Source organism: Populus nigra, chromosome 19 (genome assembly GCF_951802175.1).
Source record: "Populus nigra chromosome 19, ddPopNigr1.1, whole genome shotgun sequence".
NCBI lineage: Eukaryota > Viridiplantae > Streptophyta > Magnoliopsida > Malpighiales > Salicaceae > Populus > Populus nigra.
This window is the reverse complement of record NC_084870.1, coordinates 8,203,163-8,228,292: the sequence shown is the minus strand read 5'-3', so window position 1 is coordinate 8,228,292 and position 25,130 is coordinate 8,203,163. Positions and strand designations below refer to the sequence as shown.

General features: G+C 33.3%; 3 protein-coding genes across 3 annotated transcripts; 1 reads left to right on the top strand and 2 right to left on the bottom strand.

Moving 5' to 3' along the window:
• The first annotated feature begins 9,778 nt into the window (after positions 1-9,778).
• LOC133679321 (gamma-glutamyl peptidase 5-like) lies at positions 9,779-12,868 on the top strand. Its single transcript, XM_062101871.1, has 4 exons — positions 9,779-10,288; positions 11,957-12,109; positions 12,235-12,402; positions 12,480-12,868. The coding sequence occupies exons 1-4, from the start codon at positions 9,980-9,982 to the stop codon at positions 12,573-12,575; spliced, it is 726 nt and encodes a 241-aa protein (XP_061957855.1). The 5' UTR covers positions 9,779-9,979; the 3' UTR covers positions 12,576-12,868.
• Positions 12,869-17,534: 4,666 nt separating this feature from the next.
• LOC133679302 (uncharacterized) lies at positions 17,535-19,786 on the bottom strand. Its single transcript, XM_062101847.1, has 5 exons — positions 19,632-19,786; positions 18,937-18,996; positions 18,646-18,729; positions 18,339-18,514; positions 17,535-17,909 (listed from the first exon to the last, which is right to left on the bottom strand). Exons 1-5 carry the CDS (start codon positions 19,651-19,653, stop codon positions 17,811-17,813), a joined length of 441 nt encoding a protein of 146 aa, XP_061957831.1. The 5' UTR covers positions 19,654-19,786; the 3' UTR covers positions 17,535-17,810.
• A 1,366-nt stretch (positions 19,787-21,152) lies between these two features.
• On the bottom strand, positions 21,153-24,647 carry LOC133680162 (cation/H(+) antiporter 24). Its single transcript, XM_062102979.1, has 3 exons — positions 24,336-24,647; positions 23,035-24,042; positions 21,153-22,448 (listed from the first exon to the last, which is right to left on the bottom strand). The coding sequence occupies exons 1-3, from the start codon at positions 24,645-24,647 to the stop codon at positions 21,321-21,323; spliced, it is 2,448 nt and encodes an 815-aa protein (XP_061958963.1). The 3' UTR covers positions 21,153-21,320.
• Positions 24,648-25,130: the final 483 nt, after the last annotated feature.

Here is a 25,130-nt window from a genome sequence, read left to right as displayed (position 1 = left end):
TTGCTATATATATTTTGTTTTGAATATTTATTTTTCAATTTCATCTCTTAAAATTTAATTTTTATATTAATTTTGGTCCTCATTTTTATAATTGTTATTTGCTTTTCCCTTATCATTTTTTTATTGAAATTTTTTATGTGTCAAATTTAGTCCTCATTCTTTTGATTGTTACTTATTTTATTTGAAATGATTTATGAAATGTTAATTATTATTATTTTAATTCTTCATCTTTTATTTTTTTTAGATTTGATATCTATTATTTTGATTATTATTTATTTTATTTGAGATAATTTATGAAATTATATTTTTTTCAATTTCATTCTCATTCAACTTTTTAATTTGTAAGATTTGTTCCTCATTATTTTAATAAACTTGAAAAAAATAAAACATTAATAAGTTATTTTCCAGCTCATTTTCCATGACATAACCAGACACTGAAAAGTATTTTCTAACTTTTTTTTCATTATATTACTAAATATTAGAAAATAATTTACTTTAACAGAATTTACTTTTCAAAAAAAACTATTTTTCAACAAACAAATGGGAGGAAAGTATAAAATCTCAAGGGAAAATCGTCCCCTTCCATGGCATCCATCCTTGTCACTGTTTTTATCCATGGATGATATTTTTTAAATGGATACTCGTAACCACTTAACTAGCTCAATTTATAGTATATATCTATTAATTTAAAAATATTTTTGGATTAAGTTTAACAAACTTTACCTAAATTTCAATTAAAATGAACTTTTGACATGCATGGAGTTAATTGTATAATTATTTGTTGATAGAGGAACTAAAATGTAGCTTTAAAAACTACGAGGATAAAAAAAACTTGCAAATGAGGGCCTGTTTGTAGTGAAAAATTAAAATACCATATATAAGGACTAAAACAAGATCTTCTGTTAACTGCCTCTCTGGCTTCCATGCATATGAAAGTTGTTCCTTCTCCACTAATATTAGTGACGTTACTTGTGCATGCATCTCCTTTCATTCTTAGCTGCTCACTATTCATAAATATACATAATGGAATTTAATTAGACCCCATAAAAAGAAAGAATTTCAAACTTATATAATTAATACAGCATTTAAAACCACCAATTACCAAATAACGAAGGGCTTATCAATGCCTTTCTTTTTTCTTTTTCTTTTTATCTAGAGAGGATGGACGGCTCATTTGAACATCTTGATGACAATGATTTGTCTTATCTACGATTCTACAGTCGCCCCATGTTTTCCATTTACTCGTTTCTCTCTCTCTCTCTCTCTCTCTCTCTCTCTCTTTCTAAAGAATATACAGGCATGGGAAAGCAGACCGCAGGCAGTGCTCGCTTTTGGCTCTGTTTGTTTACTTACCGGCTGCGGCTGTGTTTTAATTAAAACATAACCAGTAGTTATTTAGTTAAAAAAAAGAAAAAGATATTATTTATTGGATTTTATCTCTTTTCTGCATTGAAAACGCAGTAATTAAAAAGCAAGAATTCGTTGTTTTTTTTACTATTCACGTTAATTGAACTGTTCAATGAACAGTGCAATTAACATGAATAGTGCATAGTGATGCACTGTTCATGCGAACAGTGCAAGAAAATTGCACTATTCACTTAAAAATAGTGAACAGTGCAAGTCTCTTGCACTGTTCACTTGCACTGCGTGAGTTTTTTTTTTTTTTAGTGTTCTAATTTTTTAACATTTAAAAAAAGTGAATTTTATACATGATAATATTTTATCTAATTTTATTACATGCTAAAAAAATTATAGAAACTGTAGTTTTTGTCGGATATATTTCGTACGTAATGAAATTGTAGATGGTTTCATAGAATAATAAAAAATATTTTTATATAAAGTATGTTTTATTCCATGATGTAATTGCAATAGTTAAATCCACAATATTTAATTTTAAAATCATTAATATATATATATATATATATATATATATATATATATATATAATCTCAATTTTAAAAATATTTTTAACCAAACACACTAAATTATTTTTTTTCAACCTCAATTTCAACCACAGTTTTAACCAAACACCTATTTTTTCAAACCAACCTCAATTAAAAATATTTTTTATAAAATAATTTTTTTCAAACTACAACCACAACAGCTATGCAATACCAAACACGCACATTTTATCGTGAAAACCTGTTAGAGAATTGCTTTACCTCATGGGTACTTTGGTAACGCGGATAAACAATGTTTCACATTAAACACACATTTTATCGTGAAAACCTGTTAGAGAATTGCTTTACCTCATGGGTACTTTGGTAACGCGGATAAACAATGTTTCACATTAAAAAATAGTTTTTTTTAATATTTTTAAATCATTTTGAAAACAGTTTTTAAAAAATAAAAAATAAAAAAATTATTTTAATTAATTTACAAGCAAGAGAACTGACTAATAACGCACTCTCAAACAGCACACGTGACATGATGGGACATTAAATTAACCAGACACGTGTACTGTTGTGCATGTTTTCTAAATGCACATCACCTCAGCCTCAACCAGCCATTCCTTCTTAAAATAAACCCTTGCATTTTTATTTTCTTTAACAATTAAAATTATAAATCCCTGTATAGAAATGTAACACTGAACTATCAAGCCAGTTTTCTAAAACTCAAAATCTCGTTTGCCAAGAACTTTAGGTTCCCAAAAATACGAGAAATATCGTATCTGGTGTGCACTGCCTGCAACTTCAAAATCAATAAAAGAGAAATATGATATAAAATTACATTAATGGGACGAAGACGAAAACACCCCATGCCAGTTCCTGCCTATTGCCGCCACTAGCTATCTCCAGTTAGGAAGCCGGAAACATGAACAACGCAGGTGGAAGATTTTATCATCTTCAACCACCCTTGAGCAATCTGGGCAATGCATATTTGGTGCTCCTGTTATTTATTTATTTATTTATTTATTTATTTATTCAACAGCATAAAAACGTGTTTGAATATCATTATGCTTTCATATACACACACATAAAGGAGAAGGAGAAGGAGAAGGAGAAGGAGAAGTGCTTCTAGTTTAAAATGAAAGGGAATGCTTATGTGTAAGGAGTCCAGGCAGCGATGCCTAAAAATTCTGTTGCTTGTATTGTTACGTGGACCACGGCACACGGCACGTATCGATTGGAAGATAACGGAATCCAGACACGGTACGATCTTTAAAATAAATCATACTGATAGCCAATTAATTTATCCATCCACGGGATTCCATATACAACTAACGGAAGGGGAACACCGTCACCAGAAGAAGAAAAAGACAATGGGACACCTCACGTCACTATCCACAAAATATATCGCAGCCCTGCACGAAAGGAGAGAGCGACCGTGTCCGTAAATGCCACATTTTTTAGGTCTCGAGAATTTGGATTTCCTTCTCTCTTTTTTTCCAAACGTAAAATGCATTCTCTATTTATAAAAGAAGAATTATAAGATTATAATCATTCGTGTCATTTACACACGTGAGAGACAGTACATGTCATTCAGGCATAAGTGGGCATGGGATATCGATGCCCACAATCTTGCAGCTACGGCAGTGAAAAACCCTTAAAAATCGTATTCATTGGGAGCCAGCTATGAGTTCAAATGGCTTTTATAATTGTGAGTTTTTAAAAAGATATTTTTGATTATGATTTTAAAAAGTTATGTATTTTTAGTTAAAATTATTGTTGGATAAATTTTTATATATAAAATAAATAAATAACATGTCTTTATAAATAAAAAATACATTATTTTAACTTTTACAACATTAAATTTTAAAACACATAAGCTGTTTAGCTAGGTAAATATTTTTTACTATATGATTGGGTAAAAAAATAAAATATATTATAATACAAAAAAGTCCATGTTGTAATTGAGTTATTAAAAAAATAAGTTGAATCAAAAGTAGGTGGTTGATAGCTTTTTTAAAATTGTAACTTTAAAAACTCAATACACTTAAAATCCATAAAGTTGAAATTTAATATGTTTTCAAATCTACGATATGATTTTAAATGTAAACCATGGTTTTAAAAACGCAATACATTGAGCAAGCCAGAAGCAACTCTCGATTCCATGTTTCGGACCAAAAATTCTGACAATTTTCCACTACTAATTTTAATTAAAAACAAAATTACTCGGTTATGATGTTGGTTATAGGATATGAACCAATAGAGAGTCCAAGCTGGCGTATATTCAAAGGTGATTCACTTGAGTTTTTTTTTTTAAAAAAAGAAAACAAGTTTGAGCTCATTCAATTGATTTATTAATTGTCTTGATTGATAGTGAACAAATTCTGTCCATACACGTGTATCAGCACCATTTGCTCATAAGTGCACGTGACTGCGACAGTGTGATAGAATATCACGTGGTAACCTCCACGTATGTCAACCCCGACACGTCGAAACAAACTCAAATTCCCATGTTAATTTACTATAATACCCTCCATTACATTTTTTTTGATCAAATAATTATAATTTAGTCCCTCCACGGCCATACTATGCACTTTAGTTTCTTCTTCCTTATTTATAAGTTACCCTATAGTGCTTTCATCAATGATGCACATTTTATTCTCAAAAGTTGTTCTGGTATTTTATAATAGGAACATTTTCACCATAAAAAAAAATTATTAGGCATGTTGCCCTCGTTTTGCAACGGGTGAAATAATAATTTTTTATGTAAAAAATAACAGGTAAAAAAAAATCAAGTCCAAGATCATTAATTAAAATGACAATTTAAATAATATGAAAAAACAAAACATAGCAACAATAAAAAAAATTTACCAAAAATAATGAGAAATGGATAGAAATAACCACATCAAAGCCTGTTTGAATTATCAAACAACCTAATGCTAATATAAATGAAAGAAAACTAGAACAAAATGAGTCAAACTTTAAAAATATATATATAAAAAAGCATTAGTTTTAAAAAAAAGGGGGAAACAAAGCAATCATAGGTCAACCTCTTAAACTTTATTTAATTTAAAAAATCCACAACTTGTTGGATTATGGATCCGAGTTCAAATAAAAAACTTAAATGCCATCCAATTTAATTTTAAATGGCAGAATCGTTGAAAAAACTATTAATAAAAAAACTTGTAAAAGAAAAGAAGCAACAAAAAATGGGTTTAAAATCTAATAGGAAAAAACTATATAAAGATGATTTTTTTAAAATTCAAATTATCCCAAAAAAATTGAGAAAAATGATTAGGACTAAAATTTTCATCTAAGGGTGAAATTAAAAAGAAAAGTCAATAAAAAAAACCATGCAAAACAAAAAAAATCAATTAAGAAAATTATAACTAGATTTAAAAAATCAAGTGACCATGGATGAAATCAAAAATAAAATTCAATTAAAAACAATTAAGAGAGATGAAATTGAGAGAAAAAATCTACTGAAGGGTTGGTTTGATTTTCTACATGGCTTGTATGCAAAACAAGGAAGAAAGAGAAGAAGAAAAAAAAAATCATTTTTAGCCAAACCGTGTTGAATTGCAATATACACATCATCTAGTATAAAAGAGGACGTCGAGATAAATCTAATGATGCAACAGAAGTGCCAGTACAACCATCAGATCAATCGCTTGAAGTTGGCAGAGCGGCTAACGCGCCAGTAAATGCTTTATATGCAATGACAACTTTTTTATTTTTTTTTAAATGCACAAAACTGAAAATACCCATAATAGACCATAAAAAAAATTACTACATAGCACATGAATGCAATGCTAGAAAATGGAGTGGCATAAGTAAAATGACAATTCCACATTTCGACTAAACATAAAAATATAAAAACATCCTTGTACAGAAAGCATTAAATTATTTTACTCTATGCATTTAAAAATGCAATAACCATAATAAATCCAGCTGAATTCTTAAATTCTTAAAGAATATTTACGTCACGAGGAAAGCAAAGATTAAAAAGAAAACAACTAATGAATAATATAGTAATTATACTATTAAAATAAATAGTATAATGTATAATAAATAATATCAACATCAACTTTAGCTTTATGTTAAAGGGCATTTACCATAAAGTTATCAAGACAGGATATATAATCAACTTATGTTTGATTACTGTTCTTGTTCCTTTTTTTCAATGGATTGCTTATCAATGACAGTTTGAGAAACTATTAAAAGAATTTTTTATTATTATTATAAAACAATTGTTTGAATTCAAAATATTTTTCTTAAAAAAAAGACAATAACATTAGTTGAGTTATAAATATTTAAAAGTGTAATAATGATTATTTTTAAAAGTATTATCAATTAAAAATACATTAAAATAATATATATATATATACATATAATTTATTTTATATATTATTATATCAAAACAACTTGAAAACATAAATTTTTTTAAAAAAATTTTAATAAAAGAACACACGCTTTATATGGCTAATTGCACTAACTTGAGCCTAAATATCAGAGTTATTATATATATTTATGCACACAAATTACAAGGAATTGCAAAGACAACATCGTCAGGCTTGAACAAAAAGGACTAAAATGATATTAATTGTATCGGGTGTCATGACAGGTGTTAATTTCCCCAGCGATTACTGTCGAGGAAGCATAACATTTTTATTTCATTGAGAAAATAAATTATTTTAAAGGATTTATGTTTAATTAATGTCTTTGTGATTTGAAGAATCTTGTATTTAAATTGTTACTGTTCTTGTTACTGAAATAAACATACCTTCGGAATCATATAAAGTCACTAAAAATCAATTCGACAGCAATATAAGAAACACCACGTCAAAAAAAGAGAAAAACCTGAATTTATGAAAAGATCCAATGAATTCATGAAAAGACATGTCTCGTTGTATAAAATCACCACTTTCGAACCATATGCGTCCAGGAGCAAAATATAACCATTATTATATATCAAAGTTGCGGTTGAAAAAATAGAATGTCATGATTGCTTGTGTCACGCATGCGGTCAGGCATCACTCCGACGAGTCAGTAATGCTTCTATCAATTCAAATAAAAATATAAAGTTGTTTCATTTCTTCCCCATAAGAGCATCTCCAAGGGGGGTGTGAATAATGGAAAGCTAAAAATAAATTAAAAATATTATTTCGGCTATTCTATATTTATTTTACATGTTCTAAAAGATAGCTATATTTATATTATTTATTAATTTAACTTTTTTAAAATAGCATCTTCCTCTTAGAGATCCTCGATCAACTTCAAAACTCTTTTACTTTTGTTTTAATTTTTTAATATCATATTTAGAAATTACAGAAGCCACTTAAAAATTTGAAGATTTAACAAAATAAAATAAGAATAAAAAAACTCTCTATGTTTAATAACATGGTATACAAACCTTTTTTTACACCCCAGATATCCTCAATTTGTTTAACATGGGTCAAAGCATTTCACGCGGCTTGAACCGGGGTCTAGTAATCAAGGTGCCGTTTGAAATGGGATGTGCGAAAAGCTATAACCATGCATCAAGTGATTAAGACATATGCAATATTAATTGTCTAGGTAATGGTCTAGTAGTAAAAATTTCAGATTAAAAGATTTATTTTTTTTATGATCTTAGGTTTGAGCCCTGTAGTTACTCATATAATAGTTATTGGAAACTTACATGGTCGTTAACTTCAGAACCCGTAGGATTAGTCGAAGTGCGCGCAAACTAACCCGATACTCATATTAAACTTTTTTTTTAAAAAAGAGAAGACATATCGCAACGTTACCACAGTACTTTGCTTTTAAGAATACACATGGTTGTCCGCATGGACCACATCACATCTTGTTATTGGTCTCTTCATTGTCTCTGCATTTTCCTTAATGCGTGCATAATTGGAAATCCATCACTGGTCGCCTATGATTCATGTAAAACGGCAATTACTCACATTGTTAAGACAAAACAAATAATGAACGGTACTTGATTACTTCAGGTTTCTAATGTGATTGTCTTCTGGCTTTATAGCCGCTGATAATAGTTGGTGTAATCTAGATTAAGACTCTATGATTCATATGGTAGAATTAATGATGTTAATGTTATTTGTGCATAGGTCAATCGTATCATAGAAGTGAGCTCGCAAATAATTTTATGTTTTGCGTGATAAGCAATAAAACAATCAATTTCTAACTTCTTTTTTAATATGCCTCAATTTATATATATATTTTTTTATATAAATAATCTATAACTATGCTCGTTTCTTTTATAATCTGGCCCACATGTTTGATGAATGATTTCCGAGTCTGCGGTCCATTAAGGCCTCATGGAGAAGCTTTCCTGATCTCAATTAAAAACTCGATGATAATAAATCTGCCTTTTTCTGATACCTTTCCACGTTGCGAAAAAGACGGCCAAGCCTCCATTTGCTGTTCCGTCCCAGAAAAAAAGGGGTTTGTGCAAAATTTGAATTTTTTTATTTTGTTTAAAATTAATTTTTTAAAATATATTGATTTTAAAAATAATTTTTAACAAATAAAAATAAAATTATTTTAGTATATTTTAAATAAAAAATACTTCAAAAAATAACAACTAATAAATTTTTAAAAATCCTTTGAATGTGGTTGCACTTTATGTTTCTTGCAAATTAACTTGTTACTATCCGTACCATCTCCCTTCTGTTTTATCACTGGATAACAGTGGTATTGATTTGAATGCCCTTTTTCTTCTCTTCCCTCCCCCTTTTTTTTTTTTTTTTTTGGTGAAGTCTGTTTTCCCTTGATGTATACGATTATTTGTCATTTTTCAGCTAGCGTTGAATCATTTGACTTTAGAATAATTACCTTACAGTAAAGGACACACACACACACACACACACACACTCTCACACACGAGATCAATAGTAGATAATCTTACAAAGTCACACACACTTACACAACTAGGAAGATAGCTTCATCCAAGTTCATCGACATGCTAATTTGACCTTGATGTTGCTGCTCGTAATTTTGTTTCCTTGTTGTTTTCATATTTTTTTTCCCCTATTGAGATTTGAATTTTCGATTTAATTAATATTTTAGTAATCAAGATATTTTTTTATATTTGAATAGCCTTGTAGGCTATTTTTTCAAGAAATAATTAAGGAAATAAAGACTTGTACAAGAGGATTATGAATAAACTTTATATTAAGATTAAACAATCATATTGTTATCTATGTTCAACCTTTTCAGATAACAAGGAGGCAAAATATAGAGAAAGTGTTGTCTCTTCAAGATATACAATTTCAATATTGCAGCAGTGACAACAAAAATAACAAAGTTATTGCAAACATTGCTTTACTGGTAGATAATGATGAAGAAAATATTAAATTTATATGTTTTCAGATATTTTTAAATTATTTTGATATATTGATATAAAAAATAAAAAAATTATAAAATCAGCATTATTGTAATATATTTTTCAAATAAATATCAATTTTTAAAAGTAACATACACCACAATAATATATATACAGTAAATGTACTTCATTAATATAAGTTCACAAAACAGTTACTTACATGTTAGAAAAAGTAATTTCATATTATCATATAAAAATAATAAAAAAACATTAAAAATTAATTTAAAATAAAAATTTAATTTTTTATAAAAACATTTTCTAACCAAGAAAAAAAGCCCCTTAAAGAAAATACTTTACTTGTCAAAAAATCTTTGCCATAATTTTAGTCAGATCCACGAAAATGAATCCCACCTCCTAAAAACCTAAAAAGAGAAACCAATCACAAAAATCAAGGCTAATTTGGTAAACAAATAAATCAGGACACAATTGTAAATTAGACCAAAAAACATGACCTAGTTACAAACCCATTCTTGTTATATACAAGCTAGTTTTCTCTGACGAAACACACAATCCTTTATTTTCACGATAACAAACATAGAAAACAAAATCCCCTTAATTATCTCGGGCTGTCTCTTAGAGAAAACCCTCCTCCTATTCTATCTCCCTCTCTCTCTCTAAAAACCTTCATTTTTAGAGAGAGGAAGTCACATTTTTTTCACATCAAGTGTAAAAACAACTGAGTTCTTTTGCTGCTAAAAAACAAATGGGTGGCAAGAGGTTTGCGGTTTTGTTATGCGCAGAGGACTCAGAATACGTGATAAAGATGTACGGAGGGTATTTTGGGGTGTTTGTGAGAATGTTGGCTGAAGAAGGAGAGGCATGGGATGTTTACAGGGTGGCTTCTGGAGAGTTCCCTGAAGATGACGAGACTGACACCTTTGATGGATTTGTGATCACTGGAAGCTGCAATGATGCTCATGGCAATGATGTTTGGATCTGCAAGCTTTTGAGTCTGTTAAAGAAACTGGATTCGAAAAAGAAAAAAATTCTGGGTGTTTGCTTCGGCCACCAGGTATTTAATTATTGATTTAGTTCTTTGTTTCCCCCCCTTTTTTTTAATATCGCATTCATGATATTTTTTTTGCGTCCTTATAGTTTCATGCCTTTGTAACGCTTGTCGTCCCATGGAACTGAACTGTATTTGAGTTTTTTTTTAGTATTTTTTTTTCGTCGTAGTGGCATTGATTTCTCAAATAATTACCGTTCTCTTTTTTAACGAAACAGTAGTTTTTATCTTAGCAAGGGCAATAGATGGGCCGAATCTTCCCTTCCTATACTGGAGGAAAAGATATCACGGGATTAATCTTTATTTGCATTTAGATGTTTGAAAATCCTTTTAGACAGAAAGAGGCAAAATCTATTTTGAGCTTGGATACGAATGCTTCGGGGAGAGTGGCCAGTTTTAAATCTTTAGTTTTCCGTTTGTGGAGGCTAGTCAAAAAGGTTTTAAGTCGATCAAAGTGAATAAAATATGAAATAAAATATTTGTACCGAGACTCGGAGATAAAATAAATTTGGAAAAAAGCGCAGATTTTATGCTAGCAGTAGAAAGTGAATTAGGCATCCATCCAATCCAAGCAGCTGAAAAAAATCCGTAGTAGCACTTCCAGTGTGGTTCACTTTGAAAATAACTGATGTGCGCGTGCTCCATCACCGCTAATTCTGACCTTGTTGTTAGATGATAGCGCTATCTCAGCTGATTCTTTTATGCTTCATGTCGCTCAGCCATCCTTTCCACTGGTGTGGGAATGGTGTGCAATTGGCTCCGCACCTGTTCTACTCGGCTTTAATATATAGTTTCATTTACTGAAAGTTTTTACTTGAGAAAAAAAAACTAAGTTACAATGGAAAACCAATTTTCATTTAAAAAACGGTGTCTGTGTCATGCACTATTTTTCGGATGCTAAAAGAGTGGCCAGACAGAAACATCCTTCTGGCTCTACGTTATTTTTGGGGTTTGAGCCTATAAGAGTGCAAAACAATTGACATGTAACGCTATGATGTATGAAAACTTTTGGCGATCATTACAATATAATTTCAACAGTTTTTGCCTTCTGTTTTTTTTTCCTCCTTGTGCGCAAAATTTCTTTTTTAAAGTTGATTGCATAAAGTAGTTATATTTGTTGGATTAGCGTCCACATACAAGGGACACGAACACATGTTGTGGATTTTGTGTAACCTCATCACCATGAGGCGAAATAAACTGGTCATATCCATATATTGTAGAGTCCCTATGGTGGACAAAGCAAATGTGAAGCCAAATGGTCTCATTCTTAATGCAAGACTGTGAGATAAGATTTGTCGGTAGACAAAATTTGATGGAAACCCATATGTATATATAATGGAGAACTATGGACATTTTGTTTTTTGGGTTCTTTCTGTGATCAGTACTGTTTGTGATGGGCTATCTCTTGAGGCGTAGTGCTTTCCTATGGCAATTTCGATTCACTTGTTGATTGATAGCTATTGTGGGTGACAGGTGTATATTTTCTGTGCACATAGTTGACAAACTAAATGTAAGTCCATATCATAATATTAGTGCACATGAAAGGCTGTTTTATTGGGTGGTGCTTTATAAAATGGCAAAGCAAATAATTTGCTTGAAACTTTGTACACATTTTGTTCCCAATAACCCAATTTATATATTGCTTCTGAGAGAACGTTTTATGGTTTTGATCAGATACTATGCCGTGCTCTGGGGGGGAAGACTGGACGCGCCGTCTCTGGGTGGGATATAGGGATAAGAACCATCAATTTTTCAGCTCCATCGAAGCTCTCCTCCTCGGTGAAAATGCCTGCTGTCCTCTCGGTGATCGAATGTCACAGAGACGAGGTTTGTTCGGTTAAAAAATGAACTTTGTAACACCAACTTACAATCCATCCATGGATAATTAATCATTTTTATGTTTTAATGGATATACCGTTCCAATATTTTGCAACCGTTTGTAATAATACCAGGTCAAGGAACTTCCTGCTAGAGCCGAGGTGATTGCGTGGTCTGATAAGACAGGGGTCGAGATGTTCCGATGTGGGGACCACATCATGGGCATCCAAGGTCACCCCGAGTACACCAAAGACATTCTCTTCCACTTGATCAACCGCCTTCTCCAACGCGATTTCATAGTGGTATGCGTCTTCACTTTCAATATTGATCTCAGCTCTAAACCTTTAGACTGACCCTTTCTAATTAATTTATCAATCAGGACTCCTATGCTGACAAGATAAAGGCAAACGTGGAGGGAACCGAACCAGATAGGGAGGCATGGAAGAAACTGTGCATCAACTTTCTCAAGGGTTGACTACGATTATAATTTTTATTTTCATTGAGAACAAATAAATAGACTGACCTGTAAATAATAAATATTTTTGGAAGGAACATTCGAAGAAGTTTAGTTTAAGTTGGTTAGGCATGGAGTGAGGAATTTACGGGAAAGCACAGCTTGCATGCCTGCCTTGGACTAGTTAGTTGTGTCCTCGAGGCAAGCGTGTTAGGCATTGCTGTGATTTATGCCAAACCCGCAAGTTGCGTACTTGGTCAAATTAGTTAATGTCAAGGTCGGAATGACTAACAATGCAAGCAGGTGGTTTTTTATGGAAGGAGTGTTCTGCAAGAAAAGTTGAAACTTAGTTTCTCAATCGTTACTTTTTATTGCCTTGCACTAGTTTCTATTCCCGAATATAAAAAAAATGAGTTTATGTCATGGTGGCACCTCACCGTTCAAAGAGAAGACTAGGTTAGCGTACAGGAAAAAAATAGTAGTAATTGTTTTTTAAAATATTTGATATTTAAAATATATTAAAATGATATATTTTTTTAATTTTTATTTTAAACATCAACATCAAAACAATTAAAAAATATTTAAAAAATTAATTTAAAACAAAATTAATTTTTTTAAATTTTAAGTTCCGATTGAAATGCTAACCGAATCACCCTCTTAACATGGCCTTTGAGGATGATGCAGGGGGGCCTTCAATTTTGACCTTTCATGAGCATTCTTTAGTATTCTTAATTCAATCTTGAGGGTCATGGGCTCTTTGTAAGCTTTGATTTTTACTCGTTTTCTTAAACTGACTGCCAAATGTTTGTCACTCGGCAGGCAGTGGTATTATTTTACAAATCCAGCTCTTTTTTAGTCAATGGAAATTAAAAAATTGGAACGCACATTTAAACCATGAAAACAGAAGCCGTTCATGGTTTATGGAAAGAGACCGTCGAGAAAATGCACTCTACGTTTTTTTTTTTTTTTTTTCCATTTTGGTGGCATTACAAAGATCTGGTTTTTAACTCTCTCTCTTTTTTTTACATGTTCTGATTTCTTACTTTAATTGATCTCATTCCGCACAATCTTTTAATAATTTTTAATTGGTGTCTCATAGTTGTTTCATTCCATTATTCCAAATATTTTAAAATTTACAACGTATCTTTAAAGGTGTGTTTGAGAGTGTTTTTGTTGATATTTTTGGTATTTTTTAAAAGTATTTTTAGCTTAAAAAATAAAAAAACTATTTTTTAAGTGTTTTCTATAATTTTAATATATTAGTGTTCAAAATTTTAAAAAAATATATATAATTATTTTAATATATTTTCAAATAAAAAAAATATTTTTAAAAACACCTTACACTGTGTATCCCAAACACACTTTTTATTTTGGAAAGAAAATTTATTTCCCTTTAAAATCTTACCTTTAAATTGAGAGTGATTGAGGGGGGAGGAAATAGCTATATAATTTCTTGACATTAATTTATTATTCATCTTTATTTTTATTTTTGAAAAATCCAATTTTATCCTATTTATCATGTCTTCCTTTTACATTCAATTAAAAAGGTATTAATGATATTTAATGTTTATTACCCTTTCATTCACTAGTAAATCCAGACGAAGATAATGTAAGTGTCCAAATACAGGTCGCCTTTGCCAAGTCACCGTCTCAAAGAGCATCCTGTCAAGTCCATGCTGATTAATAACTACACGATGAAGTGCTGTCCACTGTGTATAACCATTATCGTCGACTGCAATGACGACGTTTCAGCTACCTTCTATCGCTCAATTCGAAGTAAGTGTACAAACTTGACATCATCATCATCATCATCATCAGCACCACCATCATCATCATTGATATGTTTTGATTTGTGCTTGTTTGATGATTTTTCTGGGCACTGATCCATTATACAGGCCACATTTGTTTCTGGGAGTACTAGCAGACATTATTTCTAGCCAGTCATTAATTTCTAGCAGACATTATTTCTAGCCAGTCATTAATTTCTAGCAGACATTATTTCTAGCTTAACCAGTACCACTGGGGTGTTTTCCACGGGCTAAGGTGGTGCACACATCTGCAAAAATACGAGGGACGAGTTTTTATGCCAGAAATCAACATCATTATTTTTTTATTATTAACGTGGATGTTCGAGTCAGCTTATGTATATCTGAACTAATTATTTGGATCGTAAAATTAACAACCATACAAGTTTCTATTAGCTCTAAGATTTATGAGACTCGAACTGATGACCTCTATAAAACAAATTTAAAACCTAACCAGTTAAGCTATACCTTTCGTAATTTAAATCAACACCCCTTTTTTTTTACTAACGTTGGTGTCCGGGCCAGTTTGCGCATACTTTGACTAATTTCACAGGCTCTAAAGTTAATGATCATGTAAGTTTCAAGTAGTCATCATATTAACAACCACAGGGCTCGAACTTGAGATCACATGGAGAGCAAACCTCTTGGTTCCAAACTCTTACCACCGGGTCACCTACTAAATGGTTAAATCAACACCCTTCTTATGTTGGCTTGTGTTAGGGTCACTCTTGGATTCAAAATCACTTTGACAGACGAGAATGCATATGGTAAAGATTACTTTCTAGCATAGTTATTAAACCCGGATCGGCCTGGCGGGTGGACCTGGGACTCGGTCGACCTGGGACCTGGCCCGGTTCGGGTTTGTTAAAAGACCGGCTGGTGCAACAACCTAATAAAACCCGATCGATCCATGACCCGGACGAGACCCAGTTTTTTTTTTTCCTTTTCAAATGTGGTTTTTATCCTTCGGCCTCCCTTTTTATTTCATCATCTTCTCTACAATGAGTTGTTGTTAGCAGCAATAGAGAAGAAAAGAGAGTGAGGGACACTGCCGTTGGAGGTTGTTCAAAGGAAAGGCTGGTCGGGCTAGTCTCCTGTGTCAGTGGGTGGCGGTTCTGGTTTGGTTAAGAGACGGAAACGGCTAGGGAAGAAGGAAGGGCTCTCTAGTTTTGGCCAAAAAACCAAGGGGGTGACTGAGAGAGAGATGAAGGAAGTTGTGGCCAAGGTCTTCATCCCATGTTGCTTGACAGAATGCCTTCTAGAATGAGAGTAAAGAAAGAAGGGAAGAGAATGTCTTTTATCTTTCAATTTTTTATAGTCAGTCGCGCATGGTAGTTATTTTGGCCAAGCAAAAAGGGAAGCATTGGCTGGTTTTAGGAGAGAATCTAAAAGTAGGGGGAGTGGCGGCTTGTTGTTTTATTTTATAGAGACAGGGAAAAGTTTAGGTTTTGTGTGTCTTTCCTTCAAAAATTTTAGTTGACCAGGAAATATATTAAATTGCAATGTGGGGCATTCCTCGTAGCTTTTGCCTCTTGGAGCCATTTGGCTGGGAAAGGTAAATTATAAAGTTGTGGGAATATTAATATTTTTAGGTGTTGAAGTTGTTGTCAACAACTTTCAAAAGAAAGAAAAATGAGTGAATTTCCAAGTTGATCCGGGTTGACCCATAAAATCCAAAACCCGGTTTCTTGATCGGGTCAACCCCTAGACCGGGTTTAATAACTATGTTTTCTAGTGATGGAATTGTAGTTTACATATATGCTAACTTTGAGGAGTCAAATCCTAAGTCCTGCTTTCAAAATCGAAATTCTTCATAACAAACATTATAAAATGTCTTTTTTTTTCAGGGATTGCTGTGGCTTTTGTATTTGTTATCACATCTTCGTATATTGTTCTTGTGATGATTAGGATATGGAATACACACATTATCTATACATCATTCCTTGTCTTGAGCATTGGTCCCATAGGGTTGATGTTAATTTTTCAGCTTAGTACTCGACAATCGATTATCAATTAGGTGGGAGATTTGGCTACATTTGATATAAAGTAATACTAATATTTTTTTAATTATTATTTGTTTTGTTTTGTATTGTTTTATTTATTTATTTTGAATTTTATCCTTAAATATTTATTTGATTAAGAATTTTGATTCACAATTCAGAATCATGTAAAAAAGTTAATTTGAAAAAAAAAATTAAAAATAATTTTTGAATGCAAAAACAAAAATACTGACACTTTCATTAACAACAGCAATAAACTTCTTGCAAGCAATTTCAGTCATTCTCTCACAAATCAAAACGACAATAGTCTTTGATCAACGGTGAGCACCATTGACTGTGAGATCAATGGTGCGATGTAAAACTAGATTGGATAAAAGGGTGCCCAGATGATAAATTGGTGGTTTTATGGGTGGTGGGTGTCGGTATGCCTACAATCTTGTGCAGTCTATATCGGTGCAAGAGTTCAGTGACGCGGTGCATTTTTGGTGGTAAAGCTCTTGCCAAGGCTGAGAATCACAAGGGATTGGACAAATTCAACAGCATTGCGCACAACAGTTTTCTTGTTGGATTTATGGGAAGAAGATACACTGTAGCTCCTCCCTGTCTGTAAACTTTCCCATTGCAATTCAAAAGAATCAAGTAGAAAATGGTAACTTGAATGCAAAGAGTTGCGGAGAGGAACAGGCACATGAACACCTGGAATTTTAGTTTGCAATAAACTAGAGATTTTTATTCTAAAATTCAGATTTCGTAACTTCGTAAATTTATAATCTGAGATTTTATTACATTCTTAATTATAGACTTTTAATTAATATGTAAACTCTCAAGCGTGTGCCACAGACATTAGATTTTGGAAAGGTAAAAATTGCAACAATAGGGGTAAATTTCAACAACACTTTCTTTTTTGCTGTCCAACCAAAATTATATCAACCTCTTTAGGTAAAACAAATTCTTTAATTGGATGTGAAGAGTTTTCACCTATAACATAGTGATTCAAATTCATACTATCTCCGAGAAAATTCTTCAAACTTATTACTCGTCGTGGTTTATTCATAAAAACATAGCTTCATACCTCAAAACACGTGCACAAGTCATGCAAATTAACTATTTTAATATTTCAGAATAAGTGAACATGTTTCGGAAATGCCAAAATTATTAAGAATCAGGAAAGCTGATAACATCAATGAATCACTGTCCATCGTAATTATTCAAGTCCAACCATTGGCATTCAATCAGATGAATGTGCACTAGATGGAACAAAACACAGATAACCAGGTTTCAATAATAACCTGGAAAGGTCGAGTATTTGAATCTCAGCATCTAGTAATTCACCACAAAAATTAATAAATGTACCATAGATGGACTATAGCTTCATCACCATCACATAAATCAAAATAGAAATTTAGTTCAAAGCCAATACTCCATTTCATGGCAAAGCAACGGGGCAACATTTAGGCACTCAACATAGAGCCTGAGTTCTTCCTGCACTCGGCCAGCATGTCCATGTAGAACTGGCACTTGCTGATGTCATTTCCAAAGTTGTTCACACACTACAAGGAAGACCAGTGAACAATGCAAGAGCAATTAATAACCTAAGTTTGGGTATAACATAAAAAAAATACAAGCAGCATCAGGCATGAACAGAAAGAAAAACAAAATTAAAAACCAAGTATTTAGCAAGAGAAAGCCTCTAAGTTACCATGCTCATATTGAAGAGTCTAAAATATGTTTTGAAAAACTTGTTCTCACAATGACACCACTGAACAGATTGTTTTACTATTCTGGATGAGATTTGGACACAGCACTAGTTCAAATTAAACAAGACAGTATAGAAGAAAATTATTTGCCAAACTGTCACTCTCTAGCATTCTCCAAGCAATTTTACAACCAGAAATAAGAAAAAAGACATTAAAAAAATCACTTAATTTAAGATGGCTAATCTTAGCAAAAAAGTAACCAGATGAGAAAAGTTCACATACATCTTGGAATGCCTTGGAGTGGATATTACATGCATCAGCACCACCCATACTGCTTGCAGCAGGTGTTGAGGGAGAAGCAGCCTCAGAGACCATGGCTTCATGTTGAATAGTGCGAGGACCCATCACAGCATCTACAGCTCTGTGTGCCACTGCACTTCCAGTACCGAAAGCCATGCCTGTATTAAGAGAGAACAGGAGCAGAAAAATTCAGACTTATGATGATTCAAATCATATATAGCATGCCCAAGATACAACATGAAAGTGACAATTTCAATCCCAAGACAACAACATTCTATTTTTCACATACCCTGAGCTATGGTTGAGCCAATGCCTCCGAGCAATGATCCACCACCACTACTCTGAGTATGAGCTGGTGGAGGAGCATGGTTAACTGCATCAAGAAAAAAATAAATGAATTAAAGCCAAGCTCTGCTTAAAAAAAGCAACGCCAAATTTAAGATGACAACGTAAAATTGCATTTCAAACCCTATATCCAAAACTAAATGTGATGCATGAAAACTAAATCTGTTCTTGAGTATATTTAAAAAATGTTTTGAGATCTTCAAATACGCTGCAAGACTCTGCAGAGAAACATTACCTGTTTGGGGAGGTGGGCTGCGTGCTGGTGCAGGACGAGGAGCTGGGCGGGCAGATCTTCCTGCAAAACATTGGATTATGTGTAAATAAGAAGTTGGGTCATCGGTATTTCATGCAAGTTGCAGAATTGATTAACAAACGGCTATAAACAAAATGATTGGAAACCCGTAAAGGGCTCAGAAGATTATCCCAAACAGTGAAATGAAAAGGATCAGAAAGGGGTATTCAAGAAATGAATCAATCAGCCCAAAAATTATAAAAGCTGAAAAACACCAGAATCTAAATGCCCAAGTTTTGATGTTCAATATTAACTAAACAACAAAACAAGAAAATCAAGCTACCCACTTATTTATATCAGCAAAAACATGGAAACCCATACCAATTAGGCATCTTTCAAGATCTAAACAGATAAAATGGAACAAACGCTATGCTGGATATTAACTTTCACGAATTAGAAGACTTAAACACAAACGAAATGTTTTTTTTAAGAAAAAAACGACTAGAAAAATATAATCAACACGACCCGGCCTCCCTAATCGCAAAACGAAAAAAAAAAACAGAAAAGAAACAGAATTATATTTGTAATCTTGCCTACGTTTTCTCAAAATCTAAAGCAAAGAAGTTGCACAAATGAACACACAAACTCAAGAAATAAACACCCAGAAAATAAATAGCAAATATAAGTAAAAATCTGACCTCCAGAGCTTCGGCGAGGCATGATGGATGATGATATAGGCGGCGATTAGACAGACCGAGAGAGGCTTCTAGAGAGATGGCGAGAAAGGGTTTTGCGTGTTTATGATTTTGTGGAACTTGTGACTTTATATGGGGTTAACTCTGGTTATTTTGGTAGGGCTAGGGTGATTTGGTTGGACACGTGGCAGTATTTTAATGGTGTGAGATAAAGGAGGGCGTGTTTTGTTGGGACTTGGATTTAGTATTGGTTGGAACTTGGAAGCGCAGACAAGTTGTTTTAGGCTAGAGAGCAGATGATTATTTGTTTGTTTATGTATATAGATTTGATAATTTTTATATATACGGGTGTCAATATTTTGAGTTTTTAAAAAATAATAACAGAATATTCCGCCAGCATTCTGTGAAGCTGGTATTTTCATCCTTTTCTTGGAGAAAAAGAAAACTCAAGGTTCGTTAGTCTTAACGGTGACTTTTAGTTCTGACTGGTGCTGTAACCCTACTTAAGGGTAGGATTTTAAATTGATTTTTAATACAAGAGAGAAATATGATAATGTTGTAGATGTGTTTTTTGATATTTAAATTTTTTTAATAGAAATTTATTGTTTACATTTAATAAAATAAATTAAAAAATGTATAAACCAATAAAACCAAAAAGAGAAAAGTTAATATTTCATCTAAAAACAAAAGAGTTTTAAATATAAAGCTTATAATCTTTCGATATAAAATATGACTTTTAGATATATTAATATTTTATATTATAGAGTTTATATTGAAAAAATATTTTTTTATATAGTCCACTTTTAATTTAGAATTAAATATGCAGATTAACCAAGACATAGCCAATTATTCAACATTTCTTTTCTTTTCTTGATAAAAAAACGGGTGGAGTTTATCAATGCTCTCTAAAATACTATCATTCTAACATGTATGCAGTTTGCTCAAGCGAGACGAAGGATACGCCTTGATCTCAATCTGGCCTTCTCTTTCTCCCCGGTAATATCGTGTCCTGTTTGGCATCAAGGAAGAAGTTCTCTCCGTCTCGTCATAGAACTAAAAATATTGGATGGTAAATAGTATCTGGACAAGCATATAGACTTGTGATATCGTCTTATTTGACCATTTCTGAATCTGAGCTGGGGGCTGGAATAAACATAATCCATCGAACAAGCTGCCAGCCCACCATCGATGAAGATTTGAAACTTATGGGTTGAGAGTTTCCAAGTTCTAACAGTTAGATCTCTTGTCGCGAATTGTTTAACGTGGCATATCGGTCAATAGAAAATCTTACATTTTTAGTGTGTAATGAACTTAACTGCATTTCATAATGCTTCCATGTACGTTGTTCTTATCTGAAGACTAATTTATATGGCGAGGATACATGTTAGTGCTTCCATTTCTTAACAGTTGCTATTTGATTTCAAGTTCTTCGTTGCATTAATGCTGCAAAGAACCTCCAGAAGTTACAATTGGCAAATACCTGATGGAAAAACCCGTTACAAGACAGTATTTGCACCCGTGATATTCCAGTTGAATCGCATTTGATATTTACTTGATCAACAAATCGGGTAAAGATATAATTCCCAGTATTTTAAAAAAATAACAATAAAATTCAATTAGTCTTTACACAGGGATGTTCAGAAAACCTACCACCAAAGCTATCTCTGATAACACGTCAGCAGTAGCCAGCCCTCATCCTCTCATAATTTGCTGATGTACTACTAACACAGAAGCTGTGCTACCAAAATCAGTGGATGCAACATAATCTCCAATCACTCCCAATTCAGGATTTTCACTCAACTTTGACAATCCCTCAAGGAGCACCTGGTTTATTCCTTGCTTCCTTCCCACTATCCAAAGTTCATTAGTATCGTTGTCCAATGCCTGGATTGCTGCTAGAGTTTCTTCTCCATTTCTCACCACCACCTCTCTATAAGCCACTCTGCTATTCCCTTCATTCTTCACCCAAAACCATGTCACCACCCCGTCATCAAGCTTCTTCTCCATCTCATCATCTCCAATATTATTGTATGAGAGGAACCTTATCGCCGTGAGAGAAACTTCAGGATTAGTAGCCATCCTGTCCGCGTAGGCAAGTGCCTCTCGAGAATCCGCTCCTCCCAAAAATAGAACAACACATCTGCGAAAGAAGAGCTGATGGTAATATTGCATGGCAATAGGGTTATGAGTGTAACCCTTGTCGACAAGAATTCCAATTGAGCAAGGTGAATTGGCTAGGACTCTAGAGTTTATAGATTGCATTCCATAAACATGCCTGACAATTTCACTTCCTGCAAGGTTATCAAGTCTTTTATTGCAGAAAGGTAAGAGGATTAGAGTAGCTTTATATGTCAAAGCCAAATCGCAAATGTCTTGGTGCATAGTTCGCTTCACTGTCGCAACAGTGTAGGAACGTAGCTTGACATATTCACTTCTTGGTTTTTGATAGAGCTTTAGGGCATTGTGAATTTTTTTGTAGTTTATATACTTGGGTGGTCGTTCTGGTTTATCATGGTCTATGAACACGGGAAACGCACGGCCTACAAGCTCAAATAGATGGATGGCATAGACTGCAAAAGGGCTGGTCATAGTTGGATGTGAGGTCTCGAGGAGGTTAATGAGCCCTGCTACACATTCTTCATCGTGGATGCCAACTAATATGCTGAGCTCTGTTCCTGGAGGGGTGTGTTGTATGGTTCTTCTTTTGTTTGTCATGTATTGCTTTGTGGGATCGTAGATGAAGCAAATCAAAGCTGAACATGTGCCAGTCATCAATGTTGTTAATAGCAGCATCAATGTGTAGGTAGGGGTCTCCAAAATCTGCGAGCAAACAAAAAATGTAAAAACCTAACAATCCAAAATGTGAAATGTTTTCAAAGCCATTATACGAACGTTTTCTAATTGTCTCTTACAATATACTTGGAAAAGAAAAGGAAAATGAAGAAGACGTGCTTTTTTCCAAGTACAGGGCTGGCCTCTTCAGTCCAACTAACCTATACTAAGTTCCCATCACATTTCATCCTCCTCTGCCCAAATTACTCATGGCATTTATTTTTTCTTGAAGAGCGACGTAATTTTATCAGATGACAAAAGATTAGAAAAAGGAAGCTACAAGTCATGGATAAGAGGATAATAGAGCTAACAAGGGGATGGCTACTAACATAGCCCTAAAACTACAATTAAACCTGCATACTGCACTCAAAATCAAAGCAGGTCTGTTCATCAAAAAGGAAAGGTGGATTACACTACAATGTCGAGTGATTCACATAGGAGCTTGGTTACGCTGGCTAGTTTCTTTCAATATTCATTTTCTAAGAAATTAACTTTGAACCTTTTCCCCTCGCCCTTCAAAATTTCAAAAAATTAATCACATTTTCAAGAGAATATGTGAGCATAGAGAGCTTACCCCTTCGTCCAGCCATTTCAAAAATATTGTAACCTCGTATAAACCTCTCAAGTTCATCATGAGACCGAGAGTGAAACTCTCTTTGAATGGAACTCCAAAGAAGAGAGCAACAGCGGAAGTTGCAATCAATTTGGAGAGATACCCTGCAATAACCATGGCAAATAGCGGTTCCAAATTCGACCAGCCATAATTGGCCATGGCAAAGACATCCACATTCAATCCCAAGATTGCAAATGTAAATGGCATAAGAAGCTCCATTACTATTGTTCGGCTCCTTTGCACCATGGTTGCCCCTAGCGGAGGCCCATCAGGCATCACAATCCCCAGCAGCAACGATGCATGAAGAAAGACCAGACCAAACATGTCGCTAAAAAATGTCATCACCAATACCCCCAACAAAATGAGAACCACATATGACCGGTCTACAGGTTTCCCTTCGGGGGTTTTTTCAACAATCCAGAGCAGTACGCTCCGAATCACAATAATCGCAAAGGCCATTAGAACTATCACAGAAATCATAAACCACAAAGCATCGGCACCACTATGTTGACCATGTTTCACTGCTACAAATGCAAAAACAAGAATAATCCCCATCACATCACTTACCATTGCTGTGGCCATTGCCATCCGTCCAACCTCGGAACTTAGTAGTCGTAACTCTTTAAGTATAAGATAAATCACAGGAAATACAGTTACTGACACACTTGAAGCAACGCTTCCAATCCCAACAGGTTTTGCAAGGTTCCCATGAATTGATGATTTAAAACAGTGTGCAACTATACACACTGTTGTAATTGGAAAAAAGACTCCTATCACAGCACTGTAGACGTGTTTCTTCCCTACTTTTCTAAGTACACTGAAATCCGTTTCCACTGAAGTCACAAAAAGGAAATATGCAAAACCAATAGCTCCAAGATTCGCCACCACAAACTGGGCATTATCTGGTAACACCTGCTCGGTTAACTTCTTGCTCTGGCCTAGAACAGAGGGTCCAACGAATATGGCAGCCTTAAAAATCATCATTGCATTGCAAAACTTTAGTAGGGAAACAATTTGAAATAATCACAAACTAATACATTCATACACACACATATATGCATGCATCAACTATCAAAATCAAAATATTAAACAGAAAATGAGAGGTAGCTCCCCTCAAGATGATTAAGAAAAGAGGAGTGCTAATTCATTCTATATTAATTTGGGCCAACTAATTTCTGGGAACATGCAACTTGAACCAAGTACCTGCATACATGACCGTGTGAATTTTTCCAGATCAAAATAAGTAAGCAGAAATTACTCACAATAATCTCTGAGACGATCCTTGGCTGTTTTAAAGGCTTGAGAAGAAGACGGAGCATGGTAGTAATCAAAATCATCAAAACAAGATCAAATAAGATGATGTTAAAGGAGCAGTTCAAAGGGTTTTCTCCGTGGAAAATGCCCAGGCAGTGACTAGGATGAGTTCTTCGACATATAAAGACATGATGAGGAGTAGTACTACTGGACTCATCAACTTCCTCTGTAGTTTGAAGAAGATCGCGGGAATATTGTTCTGCATGTCTCCATCTCGCGTGATCAGGGAGGGGATGATACAATTGGACAAATCTGACCATCACAAATAATGACTACCTGAAATGCAAATACTAGCTATGAAGAATAGAAGCACAGAAAGAGAGAGAAATACTTCCTCTTTTTCAAGGGATGTGGACGTGCGTGAAATGGGGCAGTGGCTAGCTTACGTTCTTGGTCAGGGTTGACAATTTGCTGATCTTCTCTTAGCTCAGTCTACCATGCCTTTAGATTTCTAAAACCAATCTCATCCATTCATTAAAATATTACAGGACAACTTATCATGCTAACATAAAACATGCTCTTGTTTTTTCTTATTTCTTTAGTTAGAACTGACAGAATTATATGTGCGTGTAAGATTTTTTTTTATTATTATTATTATTATTTCAAACTATATTTTTATATTTTTGCATTGTTTTAATATATCAATGTTAAAAAAAAATAAAAAAAATAAAAATATTTTAATACATTTCAAAACAAAAAAAAATTAAAAAACAATCATACTGTAATCCTAAATCTAATCATTA